Consider the following 17,398-nt stretch of genomic DNA (forward strand, 5'->3'; position numbering starts at 1 on the left):
CTATTTTGATCAGATACGGCTATTTGCATAATTTGAAAGCCAATGTAAATAATCATTGTAATCATTATCATCTCTTCTTCTCTAAGCGATCCTTGCCCTTGCTGTTTCAAGGGTTCGTCCACTTGTGCTGGTGGGGCTCCTACGCCTCTTCAACCACAGACCATAACTTTCTGGTCTTGAGAATGGTTGTCATCTTAATGCTCCAGAAGTCGTACTTCTCTCCATCAAATATGGGGATTACTTGATTCTTCATCGTTTTGTGTGCTTCCGAAATCGTATGACAAAATCCTCTAGCCTCCTTTTCTCCACGTCAAGTGTTTCTATTACTAGTGCTTTGTTCTTTGTCCTCTCAAACGTAAAGCTCTGATACCATGTTAATCATTTTACTTTACCACCGCCTTGTGTTACCAAAATCACAGTGTGTTACACACGAGTTCGAGAGAAAGAATAGGCCTATAAACTTTTCTGAAAATACTTTTTGTATATTGAGATTCGGTGATGTGTTTACAACAGATGATTGATCTTTATATAGAGATCGAATCAGTACAAGTATAAGAGACACAACTCTTATACTAAAGGACACAACATGAATTGTTACAACTCTTTGTGTATTACATAAATAACTAACTTATGTAAATGTATCAAGGAGAGATTAGATTATATAGTTTAACAATATGACCTTGTCGTTGATGCCACAAGAAAGCAGAACTTTTAATAAGTGATATGCTTAATGCCTCGACTTTCAACATTAAATAGGGATTCATATAAACTTTGCATCAAGGTTTGAACTTATAAAGTGAATCAAATAAAATACCACTACCATAAAAGTAATCATTTCGGTACAATGTGAAAACACCATGTGCAACTTAATACTAAAACCTAAATCGTCCAACCTACTAATAGAAACAAGATTTCTAGCACACTCAGGCATAGCATAGAGACACCCTTCAAGATCCACATGACTTCCAGTGTCTAAGATCAATCTATACGTCCCAATTCCTTTTATTTGTGCCTTCATCCTGTTTCCTATGAACAAGTACTGTTCAGGTCCTCTTATGGGCTGGATCGAACTGAATCCCTGTTTAATATGAGACACATGAGTAGTAGCACCAGAATCCAAACCACCAAGTATTATTAGGAACTTTAACAAGATTCATTTCATAGCAAACAAAGCTGTAATGTTTACTTTCTTGTCGAACCAATCCTTCCTTTTAGGACAATCCTTCTTGAAGTGTCCTACTTCCTTACAAAAGAAACACTTCTTTTCCTTCTGGAGTTGACTTTGAGGTCCTTTCACGAAGTTCTTAACATTCCTTTTGTCCTTCCTACTTGATGTTATTTTGCTGCTATTGGCACTTCCAAGACCTACGAGGTTAGCAACTTGATCTTTCATCTTCCTTAGTCTGCCCTCCTCTTGAATTAGCATAGCCTTTAATTCCTTAAAGTTCCATTTATCCTTAATGGTGTTGTAATTCACCTGGAACTGGCTAAATTCAAGATTCAGAGGTAGAGAGTTCATGATGAATTGGACCAAGAATTGCTCATGTACCTCCATTCCCAAGGTCGTTAACTTTGCTGCCAGATTAGACATGTGCGTCAAATGATCATGGATTGGCTGAGACCAGTCAAACTTCTTTGTAGTTAGCTCATTCATGAGACTTCCTACAATCGACTTGTCAGCCAATTCCGATTGTGAACACTCCTTAATTTTCTCTATGAATTCCCTTGCTTTCATTGTCTTAGGCATCAATGGCTTAATACTTTCTGCTATCGTCAACCTCATAAGGTTCAAGCTCAGCCTATTAGATCACTCCCATCTTTCATAACGAGACTTTCATATTCGGAGCTATCTACTGTAATAGCTGAGGGTTCCTCATCAGTTAGTGAGCGGAGTCTAAAGCCATTACACTCAATGTAAACTGGATTTGCTCGAACCACTCACATAGTTGAAGCCATTAAACTTTACCACAGAGTCAGCAGATGCAAACACATTTGATGAAGCTGCAAGCATTCATACATGTTTACCCATTAGTGCTTTGAGACTTTAATATATATTCAGACTAATAGAAACTTTAACACTTATATTTTAAATAACCTTTAGACAATATTTACATATAAGTACTTTCACTTATGCTAATTATATATTCTTTAATATTAATCAAATCAACACTAGTCAAATAAATATGTTATCTTTAGATATACATATTATTCACTATAGTAGAAAAATGATTAATTCTTTTCTTTTTATTAATTATTCATGATCTTCTAGAATATAAATAATAATTTAATTGGTCAATCAAACTTTTATGTCATTTAGCATCCTTGATCTTGATCAATTATAAACTCTATAATTTTTAATATCTATATGTCATATAACAAGGTCACTTTGGTGACTATCATATTATATACATATAAACATTAAAATATCTAAGGGAAAACTACTTAAATTGTGTTAATATTTCATAACACAATTACTTAATCATTAAAATGCAGCAGAAGCATTTTTTTAAAAAATTATTTATTTTAATTTAATAAAATAACACCTTTATTAATTCAAATATGCATTTACTTTGATAAATGATTTCAGTTTATGCATACTAGATGAATTACCATGTGCTAACAGTCATGTGTATGCTATCAAATGTTAATGAATAACAGAACGCACTCTTTCATGCATGCAATCTTACGTAACGATTCAAACATCAAATAAACTCTGATTAATTATGAATCTACTCTCATTCATGAATGACTTAATTAATAATCCAGATATTTCTTATCGCATGATGCCAAACGTTAATATTATGAGTGCAATTCCTTTACGGTTATTACCGAAAACGTAAACCTTGTGAATTAACAATATTCCAAAATATTTAAGGAAATTCACTAATTTACTTCACGGTAACAACAGTAAAACCCTGATTTCAATTCAACAGTTTTATTCAAACAAGCATATTAACCCACACATGAACCGTCGTGACTTTTTAAAAATTAATCAGTATTTAACCATGCAAAACACCTTTTACGACAACTATAGTTAACCGTATTGCATCATTACACACTTCCATTTTCATTGTTGTCGTACTTGATCATTTAAGTTCAAAAATTCAGTGCGAACGTTTCACAAGCATCACTTAACAAACAGATTCAGTCAATGATTAATTAATCAAATCTAAGACGGCTCTGATACCACATGTTATTTTATTTCTTCACCAAGACCTAATTTAGATTTGCCTTAATTCAATCCTAACATGTTTCTAAAGAAAGTAGAAACACTAACCTTGATCCATGCATGGATGCAATCCCACCAATTGATGTTCTCCTCTTTAACCTTCTCCTTTTGGTGATTTCCTTGATGGACAAGAAATCCCAAACCTTCCTTAATCTCTCTTGTTGATTATCAGTATAATTATTATGTGTTTTTGAAAGACTCTCGTTTTCTTACATGCATATAAGACAATGCACACGAGGCTTTTATATTAGTCAAAGGGTTGTGTGTTGCAATACAACTCTTCCTAATTATAATAACCGTAACACAATGTACACTGATGAGTTGATTACACTCAGAGACACTTTTTTACTTTTTCTTACACCTAGACACTTCTTACATGTGACACACTTTGTTGTGGGCCATCAACAGATACTGAACAATTTTGTCCTTAGTAGAAACGACAATTGTAGACGGGTGATGCATGGATGCGTGATTTATGGACGGAGTATACGTGGATGGGTGATGTGTGGATGAGTGATGAATAATATGTGGATAGATGATGTTAATGTGTGGACAAACGATGTTAATGTGTTTTATAGTAGATAAACCTCACCAAAAGAAATTTTTTTTTTTGTCTATACCTAAGTTCTATGTTTTGATACGACAAATTGTGGAGTGAATCAAAACCACTACATATGTTTTTGATACAATTGCTTGTCACTGCCAAAAAGTTTAAGTGAAACCAATAATACATGGATATAAAACAAAAGTTGTGGACAAGGTTTTGTATACATGAAAATTTATCCATAAATTTGTGTCCGCATCTACAAACAAGTGCAAACAAATATGCCGTCTTCCTCCGAGAGAGAGAGAGTGATGAATAATATGTGGACAGACGATGTTAATGTGTGGACAAACGATGTTAATGTGTTTTATAGTAGATAACCCTCACCAAAAGAAATTTTTTTTTTGTCTATACCTAAGTTCTATGTTTTGATACGACAAATTGTGGACTGAATCAAAACCATTACATATGTTTTTGATACAATTGCTTGTCACTGCCAAAAAGTTTAAGTGAAACCAATAATATATGGATATAAAACAAAAGTTGTGGACAAGGTTTTGTATACATGAAAATTTATCCATAAATTTGTGTCCGCATCTACAAACAAGTGTAAACAAATATGCCGTCTTCCTCCGAGAGAGAGAGAGAGAGAGAGAGAGAGAGAGAGAGAGAGAGAGAGAGAGAGAGAGAGAGAGAGAGAGAGAGAGAGAGAGAGAGAGAGAGAGAGAGAGAGAGAGAGAGAGAGAGAGAGAGAGAGAGAGACGAGAGAGAGAGAGAGAGAGAGAGAGCGAGAGAGAGAGAGAGAGAGAGAGAGAGAGAGAGAGAGAGAGAGAGAGAGGAGAGAGAGAGAGAGAGAGAGAGAGAGAGAGATCGAGGAGAGAGAGAGAGATCGAGCAGAGAGAGAGAGGAGAGAGAGAGAGAAGAGAGAGAGAGAGGAGAGAGGAGAGAGACGAGAGGGAGAGAGGGAGAGGAGAGAGAGAGAGAGGGAGAGAGGGAGAGAGAGAGAGGGAGGGAGAGAGAGAGAGAGAGAGGGAGAGATAGAGAGAGACTTTCTCCATGACCATATCCAATCCAAAGCAACGTAACTAGCTCTCGATCTCAGATAAAGTAGCTCTACCAATGGATAGACAGTTATGATCGAGCTGTCTTATCGGATTTCGAGAGCTAGTTGCATTAGATTGGATGTTATCACATGGGAAGTCTCCAACAGATCGGTGTACATCAGTTCGAAATATGAAACCTTTAGTGAGTTAGAACCGAAACTCGATCATGGTGGGGTGTCGGCGGTGCCGGTGATGATGGGAATAACGGTGGAAACATGGTTATGCCTGGAGATTATGGTGAAGAACAAATTTTTAAAGGTATCAACCAACGGCCTTTGTGTTAAAAAATTTCACGTCCACAACTAACTTATAATTCTATTATCCACGCTTTGGTGTCCACATCCACATTCAAATTTGTTAATATATACAATATATATATGAAAATAGATCTTTAAAGATAGATAATTTTATATATAATTTATTGTAACAATTATTTTTGTTTAGTATATTTTAGAATTTGAGATAAAAGTAAATGAAATCATAAGGTGAAATGAGAAAAACAATAAAGTAGAATAAGAAGAGGAGAGAGATTAGTGTGATACATAAGAAAGAAGAAAGTCATATGAGTCATTTTCACAAGAAAAAGTGTGTCTCAAATGTGAAGTGTCTTGTAATGTAATTAGAATGTGGGGATGAAGTTTTTACTCCAATATATTCATCTATAATAGAAGATTGCTATTCTGGACAAAAGAAACACACCATTTTGGAGAGGCGACAAAAAAGGCGATAAAGGCGATTAGAGGTTACGACCGAGAACGGCATGAGTACGGTGGATCCGCCGGGGTTACCTCCATCTCCGCGGAGTGGGGGTCGATCTCAGGAGGGTACGCAAGGTTCTGATCAAGGGGCACGACACAATCTAACCATTTTGGATCCAGATCAAATCACTGATTTGGATTCACGGAGTCTTATGATGGATGGATCGAAGGTTGCGTCACCAAGGAGGATAGATCTGGAAAGGAAGGATAAGGGACCGATTCAAGACACGATTTCTGGAGGATCTAAAGGATCATGGGTTGGAGCGGTTCAAGGGCAAAAAGTTCTGAAGAAATACGGCGTTGAGGTAACGATGAAGGATGGAATTGGTTCGGTAACGGTCCCGGAGGAGATCACGAAGGATGTTGCACCACTTTGGGATGACTTCCTTATTGGAAAATTCCTGGACACCGCTCCGCACATTGCTAAGGTCCATGCGATAGTCAATAAGGTCTGGAATCTTAATGACAAAACCCAGAGGATTGATGTGTATGAGGTTAATGAAACCTCAATGAAGTTTAAGATTCCAAATCAAGCTGATCGGAACAGAATACTGAGAAGAGGGATGTGAAACCTAGCTGGGATTCCTGTGGTTCTGACGAAATGGTCACCGGTGACAGAGAAGGAGAAGCCTCTAGTGCAGTCGATTCCGATGTGGGTACATATTAAAAACGTTCCTCTCAACATGATTTTGTGGCAAGGGTTGAGTTTTGTGACGAGTCCTATTGGCAGCCCAGTCAGATTACACCCAGAGACAGCTCAATGCTTGAAGCTTGATGTAGCAAAGATTTTTGTTAATGTAGACTTGACAAGAGATCTGCCAATGAAGATGAACTTCAACATTGAGGGAAAGGAAGTGTTGATTGAGTACACCTATCCGAAGCTTCCAATGAAATGTTCTATCTGCGATTTGTGGGGTCACTCAATAAAAACCTGTAAGAATGGTAAGGAAATTCAGATAGAGAAGCAACAAGAAAGTTTGGAGGAAGTGGAAATAGTGGATAAGCAGAAGGAGATAATGAATGGTATTGACATGGTGCAAGAGTCTCCTTCAGAGGAAGTTACTGGAGGGTTGGAAGTGAATAAGAAAGTTGGTAACTCAAAGGAAGGAAGTAAAAGTATGATAAAGGTGGATGATAAGAAAGTTGAGGAAGCGGTGGAGAAGAGAAATGAATGGTCAGAAGTTACTCCAGGAAAGGCTAGCCGCTCTCCTGGTCGAAGGAAATTGGAGTTTGGGTCGGTAACCTTACTTACCAACTTTAGATTCTCTGTTTTGATGCCATTTGTTGAGCAAGAGGAGGAGGCACTTGAGCAACAAGATATAGAGGAGCAGTCTGAAGAGCAATCTGAGGAAGATATCTTAAAGGAAACTGATGAAGAGATTCCTCGTCGAATACTGCCTAGAGTATCAAAACTCAATCATCGGTACCTCAAGGTAAAGACAAGTCAGAAAGCTATGGAAGCAGATCCAAGCTATCTGAATAAAAAGAAGCCCCGACGCCAATAATATGTCTGGCTTTTACTGAAATATTAGAGGTTTCAATCAATTTTCGAAGCACAAGGTGGTTAAGGAATGGGTGAGGAAGTGTGGGTTTCAATTTGGATGTTTAATAGAGACGAGGGTAAAGGAAAACAAAGCGAAGAAGATATTGGAGAAAGTGTTTCCAGGGTGGTCTTATATAACGAATTATGATCATCACTGGTTAGGAAAAAATTTGGATTACGTGGAGTCCGGGGGTGAGAGCCACTCCATGTTTTAAGAGCACTCAGCTAGTTACATGTTTGGTGTTGTTGGAGGGAATGGAGGATGAGTTTTATTGTTCTTTTGTGTATGGGTTGAACTTGGCGGAAGAAAGAAAGGAGCTATGGAGCGATCTTATGGCTCATCAAGATTCTCCCATCATTAAGAAGTCTCCGTGGATTGTTTTGGGGGATTTCAATGAGATCCTAAGTGGGTTAGAGCATTCGGTAGAGGATTCTGGTCATGATTCTCAGGGGATGAGAGAGTTTCAGGACACGGTGAAGTACTGCTCTCTTCTAGACATGTCTTATCAAGGGCCTCGCTTTACCTGGTGCAATAAGAGGGAGAATGGAATTATCTGTAAGAAGCTGGATCGAACGCTAATGAATGATGAATGGTTGCGAAAGTTTCCTCAATCTTATTGTGTTTTCGAGGCGGGAGGGTGTTCTGATCACCAGAGATGCAGGGTTGTTTTCAAGACTGTACTACTGAAGCCAAAAAAGCCTTTTAAATTTGTGAATGCTCTTGTGGAAATGCCAGAGTTCCTTTCTCAAGTTAAGGGGGTTTTGGGATGACACGGAGCCTTTATTCAATTCCACCTCGGCGTTGTTCAGATTGTCTAAGAAGTTGAAGGCTCCAAAGCCAGTCTTGAAAAGCTTAAGTAGAGAGAAGGTTGGCGAGATAATAAGGAAGACGAGGGAAGCGTGTAAGACTCTTTGTGATGCTCAATCTAAGACGTTGGAAACTCCTAATAAGATGAATATTCATGATGAAGCTGTGGCTTATAGAAGATGGGTTTTTCTGTCGGCACTGGAGGAAAAGGTACTAAGTCAGAGAGCTAAGGTGCACTGGTTGAATGTGGGGGATGGGAATAATAAGAGCTTTCATAGAGCGGCTACAGTAAGGGAGGTTTGAAATTCTATCAGAGAGATTAAAAGGGTGGATGGTACAATTGCTGATAATCAAGAAGATATCAAGCAGAAGGCAGTAAATTGTTTTTTTACATTCCTAAATCATGTTCCTGAGGATTTTAGAGAGGTCAGAGTGGAGGAGTTAAATGGTCTTCTAAACTATGAGTGTATTGAGGAAGATAGGAATATGCTTATGAGAAGGGTAACTGAAGAGGAAGTGAGAAAGGTTGTTTTTTCAATGGATGCAGACAAATCTCCGGGTCCGGATGGTTACACAAGCGAGTTCTTTAAAGCTTCTTGGGGTATCACAGGATCGGATTTTGTGATTGCAGTCCAAGCTTTCTTCGATACAGGATTCCAAAGAAGAATGATGCAGTATCTATGAAAGACTACCGTCCTATCTCATGCTGTAACGTGATCTACAAAGTAATCTCCAAGCTTCTAGCCAACAGGATGAAAGGTCTGCTTCCGCTTTTCATCTCTTTGAACCAGTCTGCGTTCGTTAAAGATCGTTTGCTTATGGAAAATGTTCTCTTAGCTTCAGAATTGGTGAAGAATTATCATAATGACTCGGTCACAGAGAGATGTGCAATGAAGATCGATGTTTCCAAAGCTTTTGACTCTGTTCAATGGTCTTTTCTGTTGAAGGTTTTGGCTGCATTGAACTTCCCGGAGAAATTTATTACTTGGATTAAGAAATGCATTGAATTAGCCTCTTTCTCAGTGCAGATAAATGGAGAGTTAGCGGGGTATTTTAACAGCAAGAGAGGATTACGCCAAGGCTGTGCTTTATCACCCTATCTCTTCATTGTTTGTATGCAAGTTCTCTCCAAGCTCTTTGATAAAGCTGCAGTAGAGAAGAAAATTGGCTATCACCCTTACTGCAAGGATATAAATCTGACGCATATTTGTTTTGCTGATGATGTTTTGGTGTTTTCAGACGGGAAGAAGACTTCTATTAAGGGTATATTAGCAGTCTTTCAAGAGTTTTCAAGGGTTTCTGGTCTGAACATTAGCTTGGAAAAATCAACTCTCTATTTGGCTGGAGTACAAGCAGAAGATAGTGAAGCTATAATGGAGCAATTCCCCTTTGATTCTGGGTTTTTACCGGTGAGATATTTGGGGCTTCCTTTACTCACGAAAAGAATGAATGCCCAAGACTATAGCCCGCTCTTATCGCGAATTAGAAGCCGCATTTCCTCCTGGACGACTAGACAATTATCATTTGCGGGTATGCTTCAATTGGTTGGGTCTGTTCTTTACAGTATCACCAACTGTTGGATGTCTGCCTATAGATTACCAAGCTCTTGTATAAAAGAAATCAATAGCCTCTGTTCAGCTTTTCTTTGGTCAGGACCAGCTTTGTCAACTCATAAAGCGAAGATTGGGTGGACGGATGTTTGTAAACCAAAGAATGAGGGTGGTTTGGGTTTAAAGAACTTATCTGATGCTAATCGAGTGGCCTGTTATAAGCTCATCTGGAGGATTTTCTCAAAAAAAAAACTCACTATGGGTTCATTGGATTTGGAAGTACCTTATTAGGAAAGGGTCATATTGGAGTGTGAATAAAAAAAGCTCTCTAGGCTCTTGGATGTGGAAGAAGCTTTTGAAGTTAAGGCCTTTGGCTAGGCAATTGTCGAGAAAGGTGATAAACAGTGGCTCAGGAACTTCTTTCTGGTTTGATTGTTGGTCACAGGCTGGGCGACTAATAGAGCTAACAGGGGAAAGATGGCCTATGGATCTTGGCATTCCCATAAATAGCTCAGTGGAGAGTGCTATTCAGCTCTATAGAGCTAAACGACATAGAGCCCCAGTTCTTCAATTGATTGATAAGGAAGTTATGAGGCTAAGGAATAAAGGTCTTAATAACCAGGAAGATCTAAGCCTTTGGAGGAGGGAGAATGGTGATTTCAAGGAGGATTTCTCAACTGCACAAACCTGGAATATCATCAGAACCCAAGCTCCAAAGGTTCCTTGGTTCAAAGGAGTTTGGTTCTCTGGTGCAACTCCTCGGCTTTCTTTCATGGTATGGATTGCTATACATGACAGATTGGCTACTGACGATCGGATAAGTAGATGGAATCCTCAGGCCATTGTTCATTGTTGGCTATGCCAAGGCCACTTTGAGAATAGAGATCATTTGTTTTTTGAATGTGGCTATTCAAAGGAGGTGTGGTGTGAACTTGTTAAGAATCTAGCAGGAAGCAGAAGGATTTATGAATGGTTAAGTGTGACCCGTGAAGTAGTGAGAGGGCTTCGGGGGAAGATGGAGACATTTCTTTATCGCTATTGTTTTCAGCTTGCTGTCTCTGCGATTTGGAGAGAGCGAAATGTAAGAAGAGTGGGGGAGAGCATGCTCAGACGGCAGCTTGTCTCACAGCCCGCCTGGATAGGATGGTAAGGAACAGAGTTACTTCGTTGAGAAGGAAGAATGGAGGGAAGTATGAGAGAGCAATGGATGTTTGGTTTGGTAGATACCATTAGAGCACTTATGTAAAGTTTAATGTATCTTGCTTTGTTCATAGAGGAGGCAGTGTTTCTACTGTAACAATGTTTTTTTTTATTGAAATAAATTTAAAATTCTTTCAAAATTAAAAAAAGTAATTAGAATGTGGGAATCCTCCTATACATTAAAAGAGAAGTCACTTTAGTGATTTATGTTGACAAGGCATTAATATAGAGCTTCTCAGAAAAATTGTTATAATTCTATTGGTCGATATTTTTGAATTTTATTTTTTATTTATTTTAATCAATCGCTTATGTAGACAAGCCCAAAACTATTGTCGATTTCGTTAAGCCCATATATAGCTAGGGGATAATAATTATCGATTTAGTTTAGCCTTGGGCAAGATTTAGAACTAAGACAAATATTAAAAACTTTCCTTATTATTCAAACAGTAAACTTGCGCATGTTGATATCATATTAATTACATTTGCTTAGAAAATATTTTAATGTTTCTAATTAGTAGGGGTGGGCGTTCGGGTACCCGTTCGGGTTCGGATCGGGTATTTTGGATTTTCGAGTATTTCGGTATAGAGGTGTAGAACCTGTTCGGGTATTTCTGTACTTCGGGTCGGGTTCGGGTATTTTTAGTTCGGATTCGGTTATTTCAGATCGGGTTCGGATATTTAGATTTTGAAAAAAAAATATTAAAATTTTCATTTCTCAAGTTTCTTATATTTAAAAATATAACTTTCACTTAACTAATTTTTTTATTTTTAATAGATTGAATGGTTAATAGAATTGGACATAAAAATTAAAAACTAAAAAGACATTAATTTAGTTATTTTTTAAAAAAAAATTTGGATGTAACTTTTTGTTAATTTTTTAAATAAAAAACTTGACATGCATTTTCGGATCGGGTTCGGGTGCCACTTCGGATATCGGGTAAAGTGTCCACCCCTACTAATTAGGTTGTTTGTTTTTAATAACTTACCTTTCTAATATGGATTACTTGTGTAAGTTGAAATCATTAAATATGCAAATAACTTATTGACAAAATTTGTTTTTAATAACTTACATTTCTAATATAGATTACTTGCGCAAGTTGAAATCATTAAATATGCAAATCACTTATTCACAATATGGATTACTTGCGCAAGTTGAAATCATTAAATATTATTGATTTAGTTTACCCTTGGGCAAGATTTAGAATTAAGTTATTTGTTAAAAACTTTCCTTATTGTTCAAACGGTAAACTTGCGCATGTTGATATCATATTTATTACATTGCTTACAAAATATTTTAATGTTTCTAATTAAGTTGTTTGTTTTTAATAATTTACCTTTCTAATATGGATTACTTGCGCAAGTTAAAATCATATCATATGCAAATCATTTTTTGACAATACACATTTAATATCTTTCTTTAAACGATTTTATTATTTATTGTGCAAAATATTGTGCGTCATTAATATGAGAAATAAATCGACTGTATATATATAGGAGACTCCCAAGGTCTTAAAATACAAACATTCTCTTTTCATTCTTTAAAGTATTATTCACAAATCTCTCCTCTCATACTATTAAGGTATTACGACGATGCTGTTTGTGTGCTAAGAAAAATGTGTTTAGACGCAAAGGCTCCTCATCTTTCATCGACTCTGTCACCCTTTTTGCCTTGGAAGTTCAATAAACATGTACAGCCTAATAAAGGACTAACCCGCCAAGGCAATGGGAACTCAGAAGAGCTACGTTGTGTCATTGCTGTTATTCGACAGTATGTTTTCTTAGCATATAAATCACATTTATCTCCTCTATACTTCTATCTGTTAAAATTTTGTTATTACATGACAGTGGCGATCGAACTCCAAAACAGAAGGTGAACCTAAATGTTACAGAGGAGAAACTGTTAAACCTGATGCTGAAGTACAATGGTGAAAAGCCAAGAGCTGAGGTGCGAGAGGCTCCAGCTTTTCTGTCATCCATCTTTTATCAGAACCTTGATTCATTTTATATATTTTTTTTCTTTTTGCAGACAAAACTAAAAAGTGCAGTCCAGTTGCAAGACCTATTAGATGCAACAAGAATGTTAGTTCCCCGTACAAGGTAGAACCATGAACTCAACTCTTTGTGTCTTGTCTCCAAAAAGCATGTCTGATCTATCATTTCCATGTGTTGAATACTGATAACGACAATATGGTCTTCCTTTTTTTATATGTAAACCAGGTCGTGAGAGTTATAGTGATCCAGAAGACCTTGAACATGCTGAGAAGCTTCGCCAAGTTAAAGCACTTATTGAAGAGGTTCTTTAGTACTTTCTCTATTTTTTGTTGAATATAGTCCGGGGAAAGTATTACATAGTATCATTTAGTAATACTATCTTATATCATTTTTTTTGTTGAATATACTATCTTACAAATAAGCTAGCATTATGCATTTTTTATTTAATTCATGAGGTCATTTTCAAAGCAGTCAAAAAACCTAGAAAATTAATAATCGAACCAGCTACCTTTTTTTATTAGACCGGATATTAGTTCCACCAATAATCGTGGTCAACTTACCAACATGGTGCATATATGTCAAATTGACAAATCTACGTTTAAGTAACCCAACCTGTAAGGGATTTAGATTTTTTTTGTGAATCTCGTGGACTGATCTATCGCAGATTGGGGTTCATAGGTGAAGTTTCAAGAAATTGTTATAGGAGAGAGAGAGAGAGAGAGAGAGAGAGAGAGAGAGAGAGAGAGAGAGAGAGAGAGAGAGAGAGAGAGAGAGAGAGAGAGAGAGAGAGAGAGAGAGAGAGAGAGAGAGAGAGAGAGAGAGAGAGAGAGAGGAGAGAGGGAGAGGGAGAGGGAGGGAGAGAGAGAGAGGGAGAGAGGGAGAGATAGAGAGAGACTTTCTCCATGACCACATCCAATCCAAAGCAACGTAACTAGCTCTCGATCTCAGATAAAGTAGCTCTACCAATTGATAGACAGTTATGATCGAGCTGTCTTATCGGATTTTGAGAGCTAGTTGCATTAGATTGGATGTTATCACATGGGAAGTCTCCAACAGATCGGTGTACATCAGTTCGCAATATGAAACCTTTAGTGAGTTAGAACCGAAACTCGATCATGGTGGGGTGTCGGCGGTGCCGGTGATGATGGGAATAACGGTGGAAACATGGTTATGCCTGGAGATTATGGTGAAGAACAAATTTTTAAAGGTATCAACCAAAGGCCTTTGTGTTAAAAAATTTCACGTCCACAACTAACTTATAATTCTATTATCCACGCTTTGGTGTCCACATCCACATTCAAATTTGTTAATATATACAATATATATATGAAAATAGATCTTTAAAGATATATAATTTATTGTAACAATTATTTTTGTTTAGTATATTTTAGAATTTGAGATAAAAGTAAATGAAATCATAAGGTGAAATGAGAAAAACAATAAAGTAGAATAAGAAGAGGAGAGAGATTAGTGTGATACATAAGAAAGAAGAAAGTCATATGAGTCATTTTCACAAGAAAAAGTGTGTCTCAAATGTGAAGTATCTTGTAATGTAATTAGAATGTGGGGATGAAGTTTTTACTCCAATATATTCATCTATAATAGAAGATTGCTATACTGGACAAAAGAAACACACCATTTTGGAGAGGCGACAGAAAAGGCGATAAAGGCGATTAGAGGTTACGACCGAGAACGGCATGAGTACGGCGGATCCGCCGGGGTTACCTCCATCTCCGCGGAGTGGGGGTCGATCTCAGGAGGGTACGCAAGGTTCTGATCAAGGGGCACGACACAATCTAACCATTTTGGATCCAGATCAAATCACTGATTTGGATTCACGGAGTCTTATGATGGATGGATCGAAGGTTGCGTCACCAAGGAGGATAGATCTGGAAAGGAAGGATAAGGGACCGATTCAAGACACGATTTCTGGAGTATCTAAAGGATCATGGGTTGGAGCGGTTCAAGGGCAAAAAGTTCTGAAGAAATATGGCGTTGAGGTAACGATGAAGGATGGAATTGGTTCGGTAACGGTCCCGGAGGAGATCACGAAGGATGTTGCACCACTTTGGGATGACTTCCTTATTGGAAAATTCCTGGACACCGCTCCGCACATTGCTAAGGTCCATGTGATAGTCAATAAGATCTGGAATCTTAATGACAAAACCCAGAGGATTGATGTGTATGAGGTTAATGAAACCTCGATGAAGTTTAAGATACCAAATCAAGCTGATCGGAACAGAATACTGAGAAGAGGGATGTGAAACCTAGCTGGGATTCTTGTGGTTCTGATGAAATGGTCACCGGTGACAGAGAAGGAGAAGCCTCTAGTGCAGTTGATTCCGATGTGGGTACATATTAAAAACGTTCCTGTCAACATGATTTCGTGGCAAGGGTTGAGTTTTGTGACGAGTCCTATTGGCAGCCCAGTCAGATTACACCCAGAGACAGCTCAATGCTTGAAGCTTGATGTAGCAAAGATTTTTGTTAATGTAGACTTGACAAAAGATCTGCCAATGAAGATGAACTTCAATATTGAGGGAAAGGAAGTGTTGATTGAGTACACCTATCCGAAGCTTCCAACGAAATGTTCTATCTGCGATTTGTGGGGTCACTCAGTAAAAACCTGTAAGAATGGTAAGGAAATTCAGATAGAGAAGCAACAAGAAAGTTTGGAGGAAGGGGAAATAGTGGATAAGCAGAAGGAGATAATGAATGGTATTGACATGGTGCAAGAGTCTCCTTCAGAGGAAGTTACTGGAGGGTTGAAGTGAATAAGAAAGTTGGTAACTCAAAGGAAGGAAGTAAAAGTATGATAAAGGTGGATGATAAGAAAGTTGAGGAAGCGGTGGAGAAGAGAAATGAATGGCCAGAAGTTACTCCAGGAAAGGCTAGCCGCTCTCCTGGTCGAAGGAAATTGGTGTTTGGGTCGGTAACCTTACTTACCAACTTTAGATTCTCTGTTTTGATGCCATTTGTTGAGCAAGAGGAGGAGGCACTTGAGCAACAAGATATAGAGGAGCAGTCTGAAGAGCAATCTGAGGAAGATATCTTAAAGGAAACTGATGAAGAGATTCCTCGTCGAATACTGCCTAGAGAATCAAAACTCAATCATCGGTACCTCAAGGTAAAGACAAGTCAGAAAGCTATGGAAGCAGATCCAAGCTATCTGAATAAAAAGAAACCCCGACGCCAATAATATGTCTGGATTTTACTGGAATATTAGAGGTTTCAATCAATTTTCGAAGCACAAGGTGGTTAAGGAATGGGTGAGGAAGTGTGGGTTTCAATTTGGATGTTTAATAGAGACGAGGGTAAAGGAAAACAAAGCGAAGAAGATATTGGAGAAAGTGTTTCCAGGGTGGTCTTATATAACGAATTATGATCATCACCGGTTAGGAAAATTTTGGATTACGTGGAGTCTGGGGGTGAGAGTCACTCCATGTTTTAAGAGCACTCAGCTAGTTACATGTTCGGTGTTGTTGGAGGGAATGGAGGATGAGTTTTATTATTCTTTTGTGTATGGGTTGAACTTGGCGGAAGAAAGAAAGTAGCTATGGAGCGATCTTATGGCTCATCAAGATTCTCCCATCATTAAGAAGTCTCTGTGGATTGTTTTGGGGGATTTCAATGAGATCCTAAGTGGGCTAGAGCATTCGGTAGAGGATTCTGGTCATGATTCTCAGGGGATGAGAGAGTTTCAGGACACGGTGAAGTACTGCTCTCTTCTAGACATATCTTATCAAGGGCCTCGCTTTACCTGGTGCAATAAGAGGGAGAATGGAATTATCTGTAAGAAGCTGGATCGAACGCTAATGAATGATGAATGGTTGCGAAAGTTTCCTCAATCTTATTGTGTTTTCGAGGCGGGAGGGTGTTCTGATCACCAGAGATGCAGGGTTGTTTTCAAGACTGAACTACTGAAGCCAAAAAAGCCTTTTAAATTTGTGAATGCTCAAGTTAAGGGGTTTTGGGATGACACAGAGCCATTATTCAATTCCACCTCGGCGTTGTTCAGATTGTCTAAGAAGTTGAAGGCTCTGAAGCCAGTCTTGAAAAGCTTAAGTAGAGAGAAGGTTGGCGAGATAATAAGGAAGACGAGGGAAGCGTGTAAGACTCTTTGTGATGCTCAATCTAAGACGTTGGAAACTCCTAATCAGATGAATATTCATGATGAAGCTGTGGCTTATAGAAGATGGGTTTTTTTGTCTGCACTGGAGGAAAAGGTACTAAGTCAGAGAGCTAAGGTGCACTGGTTGAATGTGGGGGATGGGAATAATAAGAGCTTTCATAGAGCGGCTACAGTAAGGGAGGTTTGAAATTCTATCAGAGAGATTAAAAGGGTGGATGGTACAATTGCTGATAATCAAGAGGATATCAAGCAGGAGGCAGTAAATTATTTTTTTACATTCCTAAATCATGTTCCTGAGGATTTTAGAGAGGTCAGAGTGGAGGAGTTAAAGGGTCTTCTAAACTATGAGTGTATTGAGGAAGATAGAAATATGCTTATGAGAAGGGTAACTGCAGAGGAAGTGAGAAAGGTTGTTTTTTCAATGGATGCAGACAAATCTCCGGGTCCGGATGGTTACACAAGCGAGTTCTTTAAAGCTTCTTGGGGTATCACAGGATCGGATTTTGTGATTGCAGTCCAAGCTTTCTTCGATACAGGAT

At 38.1% G+C, this 17,398-nt stretch overlaps 2 protein-coding genes across 2 annotated transcripts; both read left to right on the forward strand.

Moving 5' to 3' along the window:
- The first annotated feature begins 6,235 nt into the window (after window positions 1-6,235).
- On the forward strand, window positions 6,236-8,669 carry LOC106429332. The gene is made up of 5 exons (XM_048737404.1): window positions 6,236-6,290; window positions 6,334-7,067; window positions 7,430-7,855; window positions 7,914-8,282; window positions 8,400-8,669. The coding sequence occupies exons 1-5, from the start codon at window positions 6,236-6,238 to the stop codon at window positions 8,667-8,669; spliced, it is 1,854 nt and encodes a 617-aa protein (XP_048593361.1).
- On the forward strand, window positions 8,666-10,685 carry LOC125576889. Its single transcript, XM_048737405.1, has 2 exons — window positions 8,666-9,394; window positions 9,981-10,685. The coding sequence occupies exons 1-2, from the start codon at window positions 8,666-8,668 to the stop codon at window positions 10,683-10,685; spliced, it is 1,434 nt and encodes a 477-aa protein (XP_048593362.1).
- Window positions 10,686-17,398: the final 6,713 nt, after the last annotated feature.

The sequence above is a fragment of the Brassica napus genome, chromosome A8 (genome assembly GCF_020379485.1).
Source record: "Brassica napus cultivar Da-Ae chromosome A8, Da-Ae, whole genome shotgun sequence".
Lineage (NCBI taxonomy): Eukaryota > Viridiplantae > Streptophyta > Magnoliopsida > Brassicales > Brassicaceae > Brassica > Brassica napus.

Excerpts from the sequence above, each read along its gene's own strand:
- LOC125576889 (XM_048737405.1), top strand. The coding sequence starts at position 8,666 with ATGAAAGACTACCGTCCTATCTCATGCTGTAACGTGATCTACAAAGTA. Across the intron at positions 9,395-9,980 it reads TTGATTCTGGGTTTTTACCG|GCTGGGCGACTAATAGAGCT; the intron begins GTGAGATATTTG and ends TGTTGGTCACAG.
- LOC106429332 (XM_048737404.1), top strand. The coding sequence starts at position 6,236 with ATGGTCACCGGTGACAGAGAAGGAGAAGCCTCTAGTGCAGTCGATTCC. Across the intron at positions 6,291-6,333 it reads TGCAGTCGATTCCGATGTGG|GGTTGAGTTTTGTGACGAGT; the intron begins GTACATATTAAA and ends TTTTGTGGCAAG. Across the intron at positions 7,068-7,429 it reads TCAATCATCGGTACCTCAAG|GGAATGGAGGATGAGTTTTA; the intron begins GTAAAGACAAGT and ends GTGTTGTTGGAG.